At 34.3% G+C, this 19,285-nt stretch overlaps 1 protein-coding gene across 3 annotated transcripts in view; it reads left to right on the top strand.

Annotated features, from left to right (window-relative positions):
• The window catches only part of LOC149572335 (uncharacterized), a 271,128-nt gene extending 254,707 nt beyond the window's left edge, over nt 1–16,421 (top strand). For 2 of the 3 annotated variants that reach the window (XM_089813534.1, XM_089813535.1), the window contains 3 exons: nt 15,224–15,331; nt 15,805–15,856; nt 15,980–16,421. In XM_089813534.1, the coding sequence (XP_089669660.1) occupies nt 15,224–15,331; nt 15,805–15,856; nt 15,980–15,990 (171 nt within the window). In that variant the 3' untranslated portion in view covers nt 15,991–16,421. Of the gene's footprint in view, nt 1–8,843; nt 8,900–15,223; nt 15,332–15,804; nt 15,857–15,979 lie in introns of all 3 variants that reach the window. The other variant, XR_016359910.1, reaches the window with a different exon arrangement.
• The last annotated feature ends 2,864 nt before the right edge of the window (nt 16,422–19,285 follow it).

Genomic DNA, 19,285 nt, shown 5'->3' with positions numbered 1-19,285 from the left:
TCATTGTGATTGCAGTTATAGTGAATATTCTTGGATCATCACAAGTTATGAATGGGTCTTCTTGGTTCGATTATGATCTAAGTTACCAGTTTGAGTTTGATTCAAAGTTCAAGTTCAAAGAACCAATTTGCCAGTATGGCAAAATTTTCCAAAGGGGTGTGGGTTCGTTCATCCAAAACACGTAAACATTTTATACACACACACACACACACACACACACACACACACATTTATAAAGCCAAGAAGCATAAGTTAAAATTAGAATGTCACATGGTATCATAAAATATCTTATGATTTTCATTTAAACAACAAAAACACCATAAACTATAAAATTTTTAGTCATAGCATCATGAATCGTGATCATACCATCATATATTTTAAGTTAAACATTAAAGATTTGAAACATTAAAATTAAAACAACAAGATCAAGTATCATTGTTTCAAGTTCAACTAATGGATTAAAAATCTATGAATACTCGTCATCTTCATCATCATCATCATCATCATCATCTTCTTCTTCGTCTCCTTCTAGTTCTTCGGCATTAGTTGGCTCAGCAATAGAGCTAAGGCCAATGGGATCAGCAGCAGCAATAATAGTATTGACATCAAAATCTTCAAAAACTTCAATTGAAAGTGAGAAGGAGAAGCATCCAAGTCTACAAGCTCTGCATTTACATACCACCTCTTTGTCTCTCCTTTGCATTCTTTACTCTTGTGTGAGAGGAGACACAAGTTGTAATGCACGAATACCAAGTTCTCCACTCTTTTTGATCACAACCTATTGCATTTCACTAAGTGGATGAAAGAATATGCACTCTAATTTCTTTCCGATGTAGACGACATAGGAACCTATGAAGACATGACAAAAGAAAAAATTAAAATAAAATCAAAATTATTAATCTTGATTCGTATATTTTCTAACAATTTATGAAGACAAATTAAGCTAATAGTAATTTATAAAAAAATTAAACTTGTGATATAACTTCATTTGTAAGGGGTTGCAACATTTGGAATCTTTGGCCATAGGTACCACTAACTATGAGCATCCTTTCAAAATTGATGACTGTATGAACTCATCTATAATCAAACCTTGAATATAATCATCTAGAAAGAGTCTTTTGAATGCTACCTTCTATCCACGAGACACTTCTAAATCTCTATAGGGTAGCAACCTTCGTAGTATCAATATATTGGGTGCTATAGTATTTGGGCGTCAATGCTTAGCCAAGCAGATGCAAAGGATTGGTCATTTTGTTCCGTCATTCTACAACAATTACTTGCAATTATTTGAAGGTCTCTTGAGGATTTTTCTCATTTTCATTTACAATTTGCTTGATCTTCTCAAGCTTTGACTCTATGCCATCATAGATCTAGGTAGCATACTCTAAATATTTGACATGTTATTATGTGAAGTGACATGTGATGTGCGAAGAGTCATGTATTTGGAAATACGAAGAAACCAAGTTTTGGAAATTGAAGAGATCTTCGATTGTGATATGAAGAGTCTCTCAATTGTGTGTGTGTGAGAGAGAGAGAGATTGCTTTGTGTGTGATAATATGGCATCAAGTTGAAAGCATTGTACTTGAATTTTTATTATTAATAAAAGAGATATTTTTCTTATGTGGCTAGGTTTTTCCCTCAAGTTGGAGGGTTTTCCCACAGTAAATATGTTGTCTTTATGTGCCTATTTTTTGTTCTTTTTTCCCTTATTATTGTCTATCATTATCTCTGGATTGTGAAGTTTCTACAAATTCTGAACAACCAACTCTAATAGACACCAAAGTGTATATTGCCCAGATCAGTGTCTCAAGAATAAAAAACTTATTTAGTAAATATACTAACAATGATTATGCCAATTAGAACATTATTAAATGCTCCAAGAAGGATGTTGATTAGGTTAATATATATAAGGTATTTAATAGGTTAAATATTTTCTAAGGATGTCAATGCTTTGCTAGATCTGTATGATCTGCAGTCTAGATCAGTTATGTTATCATAGTTATATAGGATTAACACTCCCTCTTAACTTGATAATCATATTGAGAGATAATCATAGCTAGCAACATCAATTACGATGAATAAGCATAGATTGATACTCTATATCTATCTGAATCTTCTGAGCATGTGGTATCATTGAACACATGATACTATGTCATTACTATACCTGTGATATGACTTATCACTTATACTTGTGATAATAGTATTGCATGGAATGCAATATGCAGGATAAGATCCAAAGAATGATTAAATTCTTCCTTTATCCAAGTTGTGACTCATAGGTACTGGCAGTCCTATATCACAATGTGATCTTGAGTTAAGATCTACCAGTTCACAGGATAAAATCCGGAGAATGATTAAATTCTTTCTTTATCCAAGTTGTGACTCATAGGTATTGGCAGTCTATATCACAATATAATCCTGAGTTATGATCTACCAGTTCACAGGATAAAATCCAGAGAATAATTAAATTCTTCCTTTATCCAAGTTGACTCATAGGTACTAGCAGTCCTATATCACAATATGATCTTGAGTTAAGAGCTACCAGTTCAGAGGATCAAATCCTGAGAATGATTAAATTCTTCCTTTATCCAAGTTGTGACTCATAGGCATAGAAATGTCTACATACAACGTGATCTTGAACTCATCCAAATCTGACAGTAGTTTTCTACTATTTAGTACATTATCTAAGAAATCGTCATTTCTCATAATGTCTTTTATACAAGTGTTCATTATCTCATAGATCGTCACCTCTTAAATAATGAATACAAATGGTGGAGCACATAACAATCAATAGCCTACCAATAATAATTTGAATTCAAATTAATAATAATTAAAGAAAACAAATGTATTACAATTCAACCATATGAAATCTTTTACTAAAGTGATCTATCTTCACTTGAGAGAGAGGTTTGGTAAGAATATCTATTGTCTGATCTGCAGTGCAAATGTATTCTAATTTTACAGTATTCCTATCTATCATATCTCTTACATAATGATAAGGAATTTCAATATGCTTGGACTTGTCATGAAAAACTGGATTCAAAGAAAGCTTGATGGAACTCTGATTATCACAATGAATAATGGTAGGATTCATGGGTTGAGCAAATAATCCCACATGTAATTATGACCTGCCATGAAAAACTGGATTCAAAGAAAGCTTGATGGAACTCTGATTATCACAATGAATAATGGTAGGATTCATGGGTTGACCAAATAATCCCACATGTAATTATGACCTGTCATGAAAAACTGGATTCAAAGAAAGCTTGATGGAACTCTGATTATCGCAATGAATAATGGTAGGATTCATGGGTTGACCAAATAATCCCATATGTAATTATTTGAGCCAAATTGCTTCGTGAGAGGCCATTGCTGTAGCAATGTATTCGGCTTCTGTGGAACTTTGTGCTATTGATGCTTGCTTTCCATGTATCCAAGATATCATGGCTGAGCCTAAGCTGAAACAACATCCTGAAGTGCTTTTCCTATCAATAACACTTCTAGCCCAATTTGAGTTTGTGTACCCATGTAAGTCCAAATCAACTTTCTCATACTTGAGCCCAAGATTAAGAGTGCCTTGTATCTCATGATATGTTTGACTGCAACTAGGTGAATCTCCTTTGGCTCACACATAAATTGACTTAAAGCATTAACATCATAACAAATATTAGGTCTTCTATTTACCAAGCACATAAGGGACCCAATCATTTGTCTGTAGAGAGTAGAATCTATGGAGGGGGTTTCTACTGCTGCTTCCTTAAGTTTGTGTAGATTAGTCTCCATAGGAGAAGACATAGGTCTACAGTTCCACATTCCAAATCTCTTCAAGATGTCTACTGTGTACTTTTCTTGATTAAGTATGATGCTGTTAGAGTTTGCCACACTTCCAGTCCTAGGAAGTAATGAAGGAGTACCAAATCTTTCATTTCAAATTCTCTGATTAGATCTTTCTTGCATTGATCTATAAGATTTTCATCACCTATTATTAGTAAATCATCAACATATAGTATCAAAATTATCATATCGTCTTTGATCTTTTCATAATAGAGATTTGGATCAACTTCATTCTTTGAGAATCCTAAACTGGCGAGATACTTATCAATTCTTTCATACCATGCCCTTGGAGCTTGTTTAAGTCCATAGAGAGCTTTCTTGAGCCTGCAAACAAAAACTTTAGGGTTATGAGTTTCAAATCCTTTAGGTTGTTCCAGATATACCTCTTCTGTAATCTTTCCATTCAGAAATGTTATTTTTACATCCATCTAATGTACTTTCCATCTCTATGATGCTGTATTAGCTAGGACTGCTCTTATAGAGGTGTATCTGGCAACAGGAGTAGAGGTTTCTTTATAATCAATTCCCTTTTTGAGAGAATCCCTTGGCTTCGAATTTTGCTTTATATTTTTCAATGCTACTGCCAGCAGCATGCTTGATTTTAAATATCCACTTAGAAGAAACAACAGATTTTCCTTCATGTCTTGGAACAATTTCCCAAACATCATTCTTAATAACAGATTGGTAATCTTCCGTCATAGTATCCTGCCAAGTTGTATGTTTAATAGCATCTAAAACATTGGTTGGTTCTAATTTAGATAAATTACTCATGTTAGCTGCATAACTAGAAAATCTTTTGGGTCTTTTGCTTTCTCTGAAGGTTCTAGATGGTGCAGCTAAGTCTTGTGCTTCCTCTACTTTCTTAATGACCCAAAGTGGTCTTTTTTTTTAGATTTTGAGTTTTCTCAAGATAAAGAATTAAAATTTCATCTTCAATTTCTTCAATATTCTCCCTCTGAAACTCAAATTCAATATTTTCTTTAGAACTAGGTAAGGGAGAGGGATCTCCAGAACTTAGGGCTCTTTTGAATGCTAAATCTTCTTCAAATATTACATCCCTACTAAGTTCAATGTTTTTCTGACCAGGTATGAAAATCCTTTATACTTCAGATGTTTTCACTGTACCTGACGAAAATACCTTTCCTCCTAGAGGTTTCTAACTTAGTTCTCTTTTCTTTTGGAACATGTATATATACTGGGCTCCCAAAAACCCTAAGATGACTTATATTATGTTTAACCATAGTAAAGAGTTCTCCAGGAGGTTTATCTCCAAGGTAAGAGTGAGGACTTCTATTTTGAATATAGACTGCAGTATAAGAGGCTTTTGCCCAAAGATAATATTCTAAATTTTGATCAAATATCATAGCTCTTGTTGCTTCTATAATTGATCTAATCTTGCTTTGTGCTACCTTATTGTGCTATGGGTTATAACGAACAATATACTTCCTCTTAATTCCTTCGTCTTTACAAAACTCTTTAAACAAATCTGAAGTATATTCCCCTCCATTATCAGTCCTAAGAGTTTTAATTTTGTGTTCTGATAAGTTTTCAGTTAAGGTTTTGAATTCTTTAAATCTCTCAAGGGTTTCTTTTGATTCTTTACATTTTAAGAAGTAAATCCAAGTTTTCCTAGAGAAGTCATCTATAAAAAGTATATAGTACTAGAATTCTCCAAGAGAAGGAACATACATAAGTCCATATAAATCTGAGTGGATTAATTCCAAAACATTGTTAGTTTTTCTAATGCTATCATGAAATGGACTTTTGGTGTTCTTAACCAGAGTGCATCCTTTGTATATGCTTGAATGATCTCTATTAAACTTAGGTAAACCAGTTACCATCTTCTCCATAGTCGATAAGGTTTTGAAATTTAGATGTCCTAACTTTCAATGCCATATTTTGTTTATATCAATAGCTTCATGATTTAAGGCTTTAATAAATTGACTAGGTTTTGTATTTAATTTATACAAGAATCCCTTTCTTTGACCAATCAACTTTGGTTTCTTGAATGAAGAGTTCTTAGAGCAGGTCATTACTTTACGTCCATGAATGCAACATTATGTCCATCATCTTCAAGTGCTGTAATAGAAATTAAATTCCTCTTTATTCCTAGTACATAGAGTACTTGTTTGAGATGTAGAGAAATACCCGACTTCAGTTTCAAGGTGCGATTCTCAATTCCTTTGATTGAATGAGAGGAATTTTCACCGATGGTAACTTTTTCGTCAACTTCTTCTGATATAGAAATCTTGTAATGTGTCGAGATGATTTGCTATCAATTACCCATGCTTTGCTTGATACTTCCTTTGATGGTGCAGAATACAATACTTAATTCTCATGATCATAATTTTCTTCTTTCTTGGTAATGTTTGTACAATTTACTTGCTGCTTTGTATTCCCAGGGCTATTAGATCTATATTGTCCAAATTTTTCACAGTTGAAGCATTTTATTTTGGATAAATCTTTCTTAAGTTTGTCAATTTGATTACCCATCTTCTTGAAGTGCTTCTTCTTAACTTTATAGGAATTTGTATTGAGAACATTAAGTTCATCTTCAATTTTCAATCTTCCTCCTTTCTTAAGTTTCTTAGATTCTTCTTGCAACCAATCTCCTTTAAATTCTTTTAAAGTCTGGAAGATTGTCTCTAGCACTTACTCCTTGTGAGAATGTTTCCTATGAATATCGTAACCTATCCATAGTCATAAGTGTTAGATCCTTGTCTTCAATTATGGTCCCTATACTTGCAAGTTCGTCTCTTAGACTAGCCACCCTTAGGAAGTAAGAGTTCATAGATTTTCTTTTCTTTATCTATATATGATTTAGTTGCCTTTTTAGTGCAAGGGTTCTAGTCACATTGTTAACTTCTTATGCATTTAATAATGCATTCGTGGTATGAAATACTGTTTGATGTGTCATTAGCATAGGTACTATTTCATTTTTCACTCCATCTACTATGATTTGCATGGCTTTCTTGTTTCCTTTACTCCAGATAGTTCTATTAGGTTCGACATCGGGTTGCTTGGATGCTTTATTAACAAACTGTTTCACATCATTGTCTTCAAGAATCATCATAATTTTGAATTTCCAAGCAACGAAGTGTTTTGTCCCATCAAATTTGTCCTTGAGTCTGACTGTGCTCGCCATTGAAGACAGAAGTATGTTGCTAGATATTTAAAGTCTGATCATTTAATTTGCAGAGCCTAGGTTCGACTACCAGAGCTCTAATACCATGTAAAGTTTCTGCAAATTCTTAACAGGCGACTCTAATATAAAGCTTTTGTACTTTGCTGAAGATTGTTTTTATCCACACCAACCAGTATATACAATATGCTTTAATCAATGTTAAAATCTGCAACTATATATTTAATTCTACCAGTAAGTTGAATGAGGCAGAAAATGCTAAAGAAACAGACTTGTTATTCTTGTGTGTTCTTTATCCATATTCCTATCTCTTATTTATAAGGTACCCAAGAGGCATGTCCTTAGAAAGGACATGACTCTTTGTAGGTCGGCCCTACACACACACACCAAAGTGTATATTACCTAGATCGATGTCTCAAGAATAAACAACTTAGTTAGTAAACATACTAAGAATGATTACGCCAATTAGAAAATTATTAAATGCTCCAAGAAGGACACTGATTAGGTTAATATATATAAAGTATTTAATAGGTTAAATCCTTTCTAAGGATATCAATGCTTTGCTAGATTCGTACGATCTGTAGTCCAGATTAGTTATGTTATCATAGTTATGTAGGATTAACATGGATATAACATTAATAGTTCAACACACTATTCTTTACGACTTCGTGGTTTGGGGGCCTTCCCTTTTGAAGTCTAACTAAGCTTTCATTAAATGAGAACAAATTATCCTTCTTTGGCGATTTATCACATGTAGACAATCTTTTCCTCCTAGTATTGTTCTCGTGAAGTTCAAGGTCCTCTCCTTCTGGCTCAAGGCTATTTTGATCCCATTTAGTTCTTAAATTGTCTTCATGGTTTTTTTGATTCTTGCTATGTTCCCTAGAGGTATCCCTACTGATAGGCCAATACTAGGACAATTAATGAGAAAAATTTAATATAAATTAGATTGTTTTCAACTTGGTCTATTTGTCTCAATCCGGGGGCGTAAGCTTGTGAAAGGTGTTTGGGTAATATACCATCAATGTGTGCAGGTTATGAGCTGAGTGATATGCATGCAGCTAGAACACATAAAAAATAAACCTACAACAAACCAAAATAGAACTACTGTTACAGTAACTGTCACTTCCTGGTGATGACAAGAGCTTAATTGAAACCTACTAAAACAATTCCAGCGATAGAAACATCAGAAATAAAAATATCTTTCTAGCAACAATAACAATACCAACTATAATAATTCTAGAAAATTTTCTTGTATATCCAAAGAAAACTAATCTATAAGAAACAAACAAGCGTCAAGCATGAACGACTGATCTAATGCACAAATTCTCTAAATGCAAATTGTTGATGTATAGCATTAGTTGAAGTAATATTGGATACTTGAAATTATGATTTAATGAATTATGTTCATTATATACACACACACAGACACACATACATATACATAAATATATATTTATATACATATATACATATATATATGTATATATATGTCTTCAAATATTCACAAAGTATATTACATGTGTATCGGCTTTATATCTTGAAGGTTATCGGGGCTTTGTATTTGCCATCAATTAACAAGTAACTTCCATACATGCCGGTGATTACAAAGTGCATGTTATATGGTGGTCATTATGTTTTCTTAGTATTAGTCATGCCTACGTAGAGGCATGACCCTATGTGACCTTTGGTCACGTAGAGTCGTGTCTCTACGGAGACGTGACTGTTTGTGTTAATATATATATGACAAAGAGGTTGCTGGGTTAAATATTAATACAAGGCATACAAGTCCCAGCGATCTACTTCTCCTCTCTGCAGTATATTCAACTAACATTGCAGATATGCCATTGGTGATCAATTCTGAAGATTACTGGACAGCAACTAAATCCGAAGATTGCAATATCTGATATACAAAGTCACAGGTTTGCTTCATCCCTTCTAAAGTATAAGATATCAAGTAAAGTTGCAATTCTTTTATTCTGATATAATCGGTTACATTCTATCAGAGATCCTAAAATTAACACAAATTTGATTTTATTTTTAATTTTATTTCTTTAATGAAAATGTGATAGGAACTCGGAATATGATAGGAACCATTAATAATCTATATAATAATAATGATAGTTTCCTGTGTGAATTCCAAATGACAAATTATCACTATGAATCAATTCTGTTACATGAATGAAAATATGATGAGCATTGATAACCATATCACTCAAATAATAATGCTAATCAGATTGAAAAATTAAGGAAACAATAACCAGGTCAATTATTAATTCAAATGAAACATTATGCTATGAAACACAAGCACACCATACTGAAATAAAAATCATAGAAAACACACCAGACTTTCTAAGAAGTGGGCCCCCTCCCCAGTCCGTCAAGTGGTGAGATAAAATATGGTGTACACTGGACTGATCAGCACAGTCGATATTTTATTTCTCAGATAGAATAAAGAGTTGTTCATTCAATTTGCCTTATGGTGCTTATATATATGCAGCTGATAACAAATATGTACGAAAATAGATATTGTTTTAAACAAACAGAATAATAGCTTCTGTATGGCCTTGTTTAAAGGCTGTAGGTAGTTATGACAAGAAAATAAAATATAGGAAATGATGGTTATTCATGCCCAGACAAATTTATTTGCTCTTTTCTATATTTGCAGATTATTGAGTGTGCAGAGAGAAAATATAGGAGATTGATGCTCCAAACCACTGTCCTCCAATTTGCTCATAATAAGAATTGTTTCAATCCAAAACCGAAACAAACCTCTTACCCCAAGAAAAGTAATATTGAAGTAGAATTATGTGGATCAGAATTGGCAAAGCTATGTCTTCATGTAAAGTGCTGCAACTTCCTTTATCTCATCTCTTAGCCCTCATTTAAGAGCTGAATAATTGAAACTGTTGGGTCCTCCATTTTCTAATTATGGAGTGATTTCATTTTAGATAGAATATAATACAGATTAGATAGCAAAGAGCATGCATAATCCATCGGCTAAAAGGCTGTAATTGCAAGGCTGAGATCAATGGTTCTAAACCGTTGGTCTCCCATTTTATTTGAAATGAGCATTGTTATTTGAGTAAATGGAATGTGACATTTTGAATATCATGCATGTTGGAGTGGTAATATAATTAAATAGGATTTGGTAGGTTGCATGGTCAAATCTCACTCCATATTTTTAGTAAACAATATTCCTCTTGGTTCTGGCCATAATTTGCTTCTTGATTTTAGCCACAATATTCTCCTTGATTTTAACCACAATCTTCTAGATTTTAGCCACAAGCTTCTCCTTGATTTTAGTCGTCAATAATTATTATTGAATTTTCTTATAGGCTCTCACATATTTGGGATTTCTCCTCCATATGAAATACGAATTTCCTATGGCATAATAAATGCTGGTAAAATACAATCAAATATTAATTATTCAAATGTTTTATCTAAAAAAGTATATTACTTATATATATTGAAATATACGCAACATAAAATGGGAAAATGGAATAGAACATGGAATGTGAAAATAAGGATGAAGGCTTATGTAAAGGGTAAAATATAAGATAATTTATGACAAATTGCTCTTATCACCTACCTTTGCTACTACTTCTTTGAGTCCCTCTCTCTCTCTTTTTCTCCCTCTAGTTGGTCTCATTGTTGGTTTACTAGGGCCACAACCCTCCTAGGTACTATTAGGATTGAGATTGATTGTCTTCTCCTATTCCAGTATCCTTTCAATGACCCTCCACCTCCTCCCTCCTAGGTAGCCACTGAACATGTCCATCAGGAATGATATTTATAGGTAGTACATTCCATAGTAACGAGACTCGTTGCGAGTCGAGTGAGTCGTCTGAGTCAGTGAGTCAAGTTACTTTTGTTGGGTCAAAATGACCCGTGACCTTGGCTCGGCGGATCAACTGAGCTGACTTGCTTGACTCAGCTGATTCGATTGACTTGCCTAGGTGACTCGGCTGATTTTTTATTTTTTTGCCTTTGTAGTTACGTAATCGATGTATGTTATGTATGTGATCAAATTACCTTCTATTTTATGATGTTATTGTGTCTTTAATCTTTATTCAATAATGGGTGCATGGAATTAATTTAAATAAAAAAAAATCTCGAAATTTCAAGGGTTTTATCACTTTGTCGAGTCACTGCCGAGTCACAGGTGAGTTCGAGCCGGGTCACGAGTCGAGTTACCCTTGCCAAGTCCGAGCCGGGTCCGAGTCTCGTTACTTTGGTACATTCACATCACTTGGGTCAGCCCCTCACCAAGGTCTTTGCCCAAAGATGTCTTTTTATGTTGAGTACTTTCTGGAGCTTCAAGATGACATCATTGTCTATCCTTTTTATACCTCTTTTCATTGGCTGTAGTCCTTCAAGATTTTCCTTGGGTTGTTCAGAGCCAGTTCCCACCATCTTTGAGATGGTATTGACCACTAGTTGGATAGTATTTCTTATCTTTGTACTCTTAGTTAGGTGGAGTTTGAGGAGCACATTATACTTAGACAAGTTCTATTGTCTTTTCACAGAGGCCTGATCTCTCTCATCCTTTAGATACATAGATCATATTGACCATCAGTTGGATAGGATTTGCTAGCTTTGTACTCTTAGTGAGGTGGAGTTTGAGGAGCACATTATCTTCCACTGCATAGGCAAGTTCTATTGTCTTTTCACATAGGCCTGATCTCTTTCCTCCTTTGGGTACATAGATCATACTAACCACCAGTTGGATAGGATTTGCTAGCTTTGTACTCTTAGTGAGGTGGAGTTTTTATCTTCCATTGCATAGGCACGTTCTATTGCCTTTTTAGGGAGGCCTGATCTCTCTCCTCCTTTAGGTATATAGATCAAAGATGTGTTTCTCTTTATATGCAGGAGGCCATCTGTCCACTGGATCATTCTTTTTAGCGCCCCTTTTGCCCTTTGTCTGATCAGCTCATTACCTCATTCTTTCTTAGCATGGTGTGTGGCACCAAAAGGCATTTACCTTTGCCTTCTCATTCCAAGTCTGTGAGACCCACAAATCTTACTCGCAGAGATCCACTCCTCCCTGGCAGTTGAGTCATCTTCAGAGGCAGCATTGTCAGCACCACCCAGGTTGGCCTTGGATTTTTTTTTATTGCCTCCTTGATTCCCTGGTTTGTTTAGTGGTCTGGGGTTGTTTTCTTGCCCTTCTACCCTCTTTGTGTTTCTCAAGGTCCAGGTTTCTCTTTCCTTCTTTCCGTTGCTCTTTGTTTTCTGGTCGCCATTTGGTGTTCCTTCTGTTGGTTGTTCTCTTGTTTGGCTCTTCAGTCCCATTGACTCGTTGTGGTCATTCGTTGGACATTAGTAAAACAATAAATTTATCATTATCTTTTTTCTGTCTTATTGTCCACCATTAAATTCCCCTATTTCTCCAACTGATAAATGAGGTTTCAGCATCTTTGGGTTCTCTAACAGTGTGCTTCGATTCTCTTGATATGTTTTGAACTCATGCAAATATTTTATCTGGAGTTCTTGATTTTTCATTAATTTTATATAGCCATTGAAAACTAAACAACAAATTGCTACAGCTGCTAAGAAGGCACAAAAGTCCATCAGAAAAACTAGTGAATCCAATCTTGAGCACATGTGCAAACAGCTGGTCTTAGAATCCTAATTGCTGAAATTTTTATACATTGTTGTGCAACTTAAAAAAATCTGCAACATGCTTGATGTGCTAGCAGGAAGTAGGCTTTGATAGTTCTCTAATATTCCTTTCTAGCATATTTCAATAACTTGAGAGTTATTCACCCATCCAACTAATGAAAATTTTCTTAAACAATTGATATATATGGTGCCAATTAAGATTCAATGCTTTAATAATTTAGAAACAACTGTACTATGCTCAATACTAATTGACATTTTCACAACCACTTTCCTTTCATGGAATGATAGACCAACCTGTTTGCCTTTGAATATTGTTTTTCAAGAAGGAATGGATGCAATTGCTGTTCTTGAAGGGGAGCACAAGAGGGTCCAACTACCATTGCATTTTTCGACAGAGCTTTGAAATAAGGGGACCTAGCCAAATGAAATGAATAGGGCATAAAAAGATGTGGCAACTGAATCATTGGCTTGTTCACATTTTTGCATATTAATCAACCGTATTATTGTATTTTTTCCACTTGCAGCAAAGTGGCCTTCCGTTTCCCTCTACCCCAGCTCTCCCCAACTAATTCATTGGACTAGTCATTATGATCAGTAGATTTTTGTTTCTTATTATGAGTAGTAGATTTTTGTTTCTTATTATGAGTAGTACCATTGATTTTGGCCTCACTCCAACTTTTCCATTTTAACATTTTGTTCCAATGACATATGTTTACTAACTCTAATCCCTTGTCCACACTCACCCAATAGATATTTTCTGATCCTAGTATGGCTTACATGGTAATCAGTTTTACAAATATGATAACCAGTGCCTGCTGCACTTGTATTTTTACCCTTATTGTTGGAAAAATTGCTGCCAAATTGAAGCAATGAATTTTTGTGTTGAACGACCCTTTTGCAAATTTTTGAAGAGAGGGCGAATGACATGCAAAACATTCTTGTGGAGTTCCAATAGAAACTATGCTTGGATTTTCAGAATTAGAAGAAAAGTATGTTTGGATTTCTTCATTGTCCTCATTCACATTGTCATCATTGGAACTTCGGAAACTGCTCAATTTGTGGTATAGCAAATGGAAACCATTATTTAAAACAAAGTAAAATTAATGGTAGTTAGAATTTTCAAACCCTGTCCAACAAGCTACAAAAACTAAAACCATTATAAAAAACAGAAGTAAACTTAATAGTAGTTAGAATTTTCAAACCCTATCTAACAAGCTACAAAAACTAAAACACAAAATAACGTACCTTGACACTGTTATATCAATATGCTATTTGAAATTTCCTCACTCTTTTCAGGATGCCAAGATTCAAGTTTTCAATTGCAGTTCCTTGAAGCTTAAAGTTTTGAGTTCTTACTTTAGTTTGTATGGTAGGTATCCACATCTTTCAAATTCCCTTTCCGGCACTGGTGAAAATTTTAAAACTAAAAGTTTGTAAAATTGAACTTGTGTGTTTGCAACAATGGAGGTAGTCTGTAGCTCTTTTGAGTTTTTTTTTCTTCTCTTGCATGGAAAAAAAAATGTCTGGGTGTATAAGGGGCATGGGATTGTTGGCGGGATCCCCATCCACTATAACTTAAAAAAAATATTAAAAAAAATTAAAAATCCTCTCTTTTTGTATAAAACTAACGTAAAGCTTTCATTTTCAGAGGGGACACCTAGCCGTCACTGAGACTGTCAGGGCCCAGGGGACATCTGAGACATACATTGCCTTTTCAGGACAGCCAACTGTCCCTTTTGCATTCTTCAATGTCCCCAATATTGGGAATATCTTTTGGGATGATTCTTTTGAATGGCAGATTGGGGGGATGACAAGACGACATTCGCTAACATCCTGTCGTCCTGCAAACATGCTAGGCGATGGGGATGCCTGAAAACTGTCAGGGGACATCTGAGACATTCGTTGCCTTTTCAGGACAGCTAACTGTCCCCTTTGCGTTCTTCAGTGTCCCCAATATTGGGAATATCTTTTGGGATGATTCTTTTGAATGGCAGATTGGGAGGATAGCAAGTCGACATTTGCTAACATTCCATCGTCCTGAAAACATGCTAGGGGATGGGGATGGGGGTTTGAGGGGTGGAGACACATCCCTATCTAGCATGGATAAATTAGAATCCATTCACTAATAGCTTCCCATCTTCTGTATGCGTATAAATAGTGTGCGTGTTGACTTTGATTCTGCTTTATGGTTGTTTTTTATTAGCTATGTCTATCTTTTATCTTGATTGGAGTGGACTTGATAATTAGATCATGTTTTTTTAATCTGAATGAATTGTCAAATTTTTGTCTTGATTTATATTTATTATTTTTCTGGAGTTTATTTTTGATGGCTTAAATTTGCATTTCATCTTGTTGGTTCTTTTCACATTGTACTTTCTTCCAGGGAGCCTTTGTCAGCATATATTTATGAGCTCCTGCATACAATCCATCTATTTTGAATAATTTTGCAGTTTGTTTCAGCTGAAATTTTGTTCTGTAATAGTCTAAGACTGTAATGCATGGTCACAGTTTAAAATATAATTACTTTTAATTTCAACAGGAATTGTTCTTCTGTATTCATTTAAGACATAGTTTCATACCTGGGACTACTTTTCCACTAAGATGTGATCTAATTGCAGGTCCAGGGATTGTGCGCAGTCAAAAGTAAGAACATCGTTGGGTTACATAGGGAGATGAACCAGCTGAAAAGTAAATTTAAGGAATTCTGCATGAATCACGTAGACAGGGTAAAGTGCACACTCTTTGCAATTATATTTGTTTGACATCATAAAAAATACTTCTGCGGCTTTAGGGAAACTTATATTGATGAGTACAATCAACATGATTATTTTTAATGATATTGTTCACCAAGTTATTAATCTTTTGAATGTCTTCTTGCACAAGCTTAATGCAATGAGCTTACTGAGAGTTGAAATATATTAAACACTTATGAATGTGCTCGTGTGTATTTATTGGGTAATTTTTCGATGCTCAGAAAGTTGAATTGATAAACAAATAAGTTGTGTCTAGTTCTATTTTGAAGTTTCAAAATTGCAAGAATGATATGGATATGGGAACTTGGATAAATTTATAGGAATGAATGTTTTTTGTGACATTCATCAAATTTTTAGTTTTCCTTTATAAAATTCATGTCTAATTACAGACACCAGTTGTTCTAGTGTATGATGATGATATGCTTCTTTTCATATGCAAATTACAGGAGCTTAATGTTGAAGCCAACAATCTAGCAAATGCTGCTATAGAACTTCAAAGTATGTGACAAAGGTTTTATTTGTAACTGTCTTATCTTTTGATACAGCCAACTTGCTAGCCACCATAATACCTTTTAGAATGGATCTGGTTTTAAATGTAGCAATGTCTTATCCACTGTGCAGGTAGCGAATAGACTTCAAGCAAGTTGTTTTCAAGCAATCAAAACTGGCAATTGTATGGAAGGACATCAAAAGATGATCTGATTTTTGATTTGGCTAGAATTTGAATGGTTACAGTTCTGGGCTTGAACAGGAGCCAGTATAGATGGGAGGATGGGTTTTATCAACGTTGGATGATCACTATAATAAGGAAAAGGGCAACGAGGTTTACGTTCAAATTTTTATTTTCTAAAAGTGTGGCTATAGTGTCATGAAATTTCAGATTGTAACTGAGTAATGTCACAGAATATTTCTGCACCATGGCAATTATGCTTTTACAATTGGTAATGTTAGGGAATATTTCTTTGCAAGCTTGCTGACTGATAACTTTTTTAGATACATTCTATAGGGACCTACGTCCACACTATTTTCTTTAATGCAATTGCTCACTGATATTCTAGTTGAATTCTACCAACACTTTTCTTTGGTGTCTTGAACATATAATGGAACAGAAATTCAGTGAGAATAGACTTCATCATCAGCTAATGTATGCTTTAGGTATCCATCTGCAAGGAAAAGATAATTATTTTAAAAACTTTTTATTCTAGTAGTGAGGATGCAGTGTAGTTATATGCTTTTTTTATTACAGTTGAGGGATTCTTTCTTTTTTTTGGAAAACAATTGGCACATTCTTTCTCACTGATATGATTATTAGAGTGTCAGTAACTCACCAGCTCTTCTCTTCTGGTGACTGCTATGTAGTGAAAAACTTCATCATCAACCAAGATACTTCAAGCATCCATCATGAAACGAAAGGGGTCTTGCTTTCTATAAATAAATTGAAGTAACATCGATATGAATAACCCTTTGATGTTAACTTATTTAAACTTGTACTAACATTATCTCTGTTATATTTTCAGGATCATTACAAATGTACTAAGCACTGCCATTTTGTGGTATGTGTTTTTCAAATGCGGGTCCAAGGTATATAAATAGGAGTATGAGAGACATCTCGTGAAGAGACATTTCTCCACGTTAATTAATATTGGTTATTGTAAGTTAATTGTCGTTAGACACTAGAATATATATATATATTGATGATTAATCAAATGCAATAATGATTAAATAATAACCATAGGGGATCGAGTCTAGATCAAAGCAATCTGATTGAAGGTACAACATCAAAATTCCTCTCAGCTAGGGAGGAAAAACACATGACCATATATTACCTCACTTGTAATATAATAATATCTTTGATCAAAAGATATTCGACATTTAGATATCACATTTGATATCATGAGTATTGGCCTAAAAGATGTCAATAAGGTACGTGTACACACATTTTCATAATGCTTACCATAAGAACATCCATGGTTTGTTTAAGAAACTTCATAGTCTATTTTAAAAACCTAATCCACCATGTATGTAATCTTCTTAGACATCATAAGATATTGATTAGAATAGAAGGCCATGGTTTGTTAAGGAACTTAATCCACCATGCAAGATATCATCTATCATGATTTGCTTAGACATCATAAGATGCCCATCATAATAGATGTCCACGGTTTGTTTAAAGAACTTAATCCACCATGCAAGTTTACAATCTATTATGATTTGTCTCAGATATAATAAAATATCTATCACAATAGAAGGTTAAGTTATTGAAAGATCATCACTTTCCAACAATTTTTATAGATAGAAGTGATAATCATTTGGAAGTTGTCACTTCCTCATGATGTACACAGGGGTAGGCCCAAATAGTCATGATTTGTATTCATGACTTGGTGTCCTCTTGACTGCCATAATTTATTGATCAGTGGATATTGGATAGTCCATCTCAACATGGTCTACTCCCTTTGAATCAATACGACCAAGATCATCGAAGGTTGACTAAACCATATCCTCTATTTGCTCCCTCTCTTTCAAGGTTGCCTTTAATGATGTTAGGCCCCTTCTGAATATCAATCTCCCTCTTCCTATAATAACATACTCATAGGAAAAGGTCAATGCAAAAAGCTCTTATAGGATGCATAAAAATACAAGTAAGAATGTTAATTAGGTTGATAGAAATTTAACTCTGTCCTACTAATAACAATAACACATAATACTTAATCGTTTACCTTTCATACTCTTGTATTGCATCTCAGAATCATTATATCAAATTTTAAATGCCATTAGATGTGTGTGTGTGTGTGTGCGCGCGCGCGCGTGCGTGTCTAGATAGATAGATAATTGTCACATATATCCATGTATAGTACATCTCTAATTGTTTATCTAGCAAGAGTTACCTTAACCTCTTGCACTGCCATTTATATATATAGAGATGAGTGATAGCTCTATATATGCACTATGGGCACTTAATCATCTTGTAAGAAAATATAAGGATGTCCTTGTATCCATTAATTCACTTAAATCTCTAAGTATCATTCTTAATTTAATACAAGATTCCTTAATAATAAATTTCTATATTATGATAGATTTAGTAATAACATACATACATTTAAGTATGTTTTAATTTCATAACATAATATCAACTTAAACCATGTCTTACCTTTTCCTACCTATTTAGGCATGGGTTCCAACATCCAACACCCAACACCCTCTATTCCAACTTTGATATGCATTGCTTGGATCTCTTGTGAGTGGTTGATGTGTCATTGGCCGATCTCTACAAGTCGTTCCAATTGCTATCGATAGATGACATGCTTATTCCTTGTCATATATTATGGTTAATTATTATTTTTCCTAAGTAGATATTCATTAACGCTAGAAGTAAATATTTTATTCAATGTTTGCATCGGTTTGAATCCCTTTGAGGCTTCAATATCTAAGATGACCCTCCTGTGAGACTATGTCATCTATCAAACTAACTCTTTGTCCACTGATTCTTACGTCTCTACTTATTTAGAGGATGTTTGCCATTTCATCGACGTCTTTGGCGTGCAATATTGTATTCGTGTCGATCCTCCTTGACTTTTGACATAGTTGCTCTATATTCTTGTCCCATGGGAAATTACGCCTGGCTATCTGCGTTTGTAGATGATATTTGTATGCCAATTGTTTTCTCTCATAATATAGGTTGACCTTGTGCTTAATGTCATCCCAAATAGAGGTCAAACTCAGACTCACCTTATGGTTTGAATTGTAAGTCGTGGGTGAGAAAATAAGGGTTGTTGTCTTCCAACCCTCATCACCCTATAACACGATGTTTAATGTCCAATCATGTGGTAGCATATTTGACTCGAGAGAAACATGTAAAATAGAGTGATGTCGGAAGAAAGAACTCTCCATGAACTATTTTCTATTGGTGTGATGTCTGCATGTTTCGTT

The sequence above is a fragment of the Cupressus sempervirens genome, chromosome 2 (genome assembly GCF_028749045.1).
Source record: "Cupressus sempervirens isolate cs-2001-9-10 chromosome 2, ASM2874904v1, whole genome shotgun sequence".
Lineage (NCBI taxonomy): Eukaryota > Viridiplantae > Streptophyta > Pinopsida > Cupressales > Cupressaceae > Cupressus > Cupressus sempervirens.
This window is presented reverse-complemented; position numbering and strand designations above follow the sequence as displayed.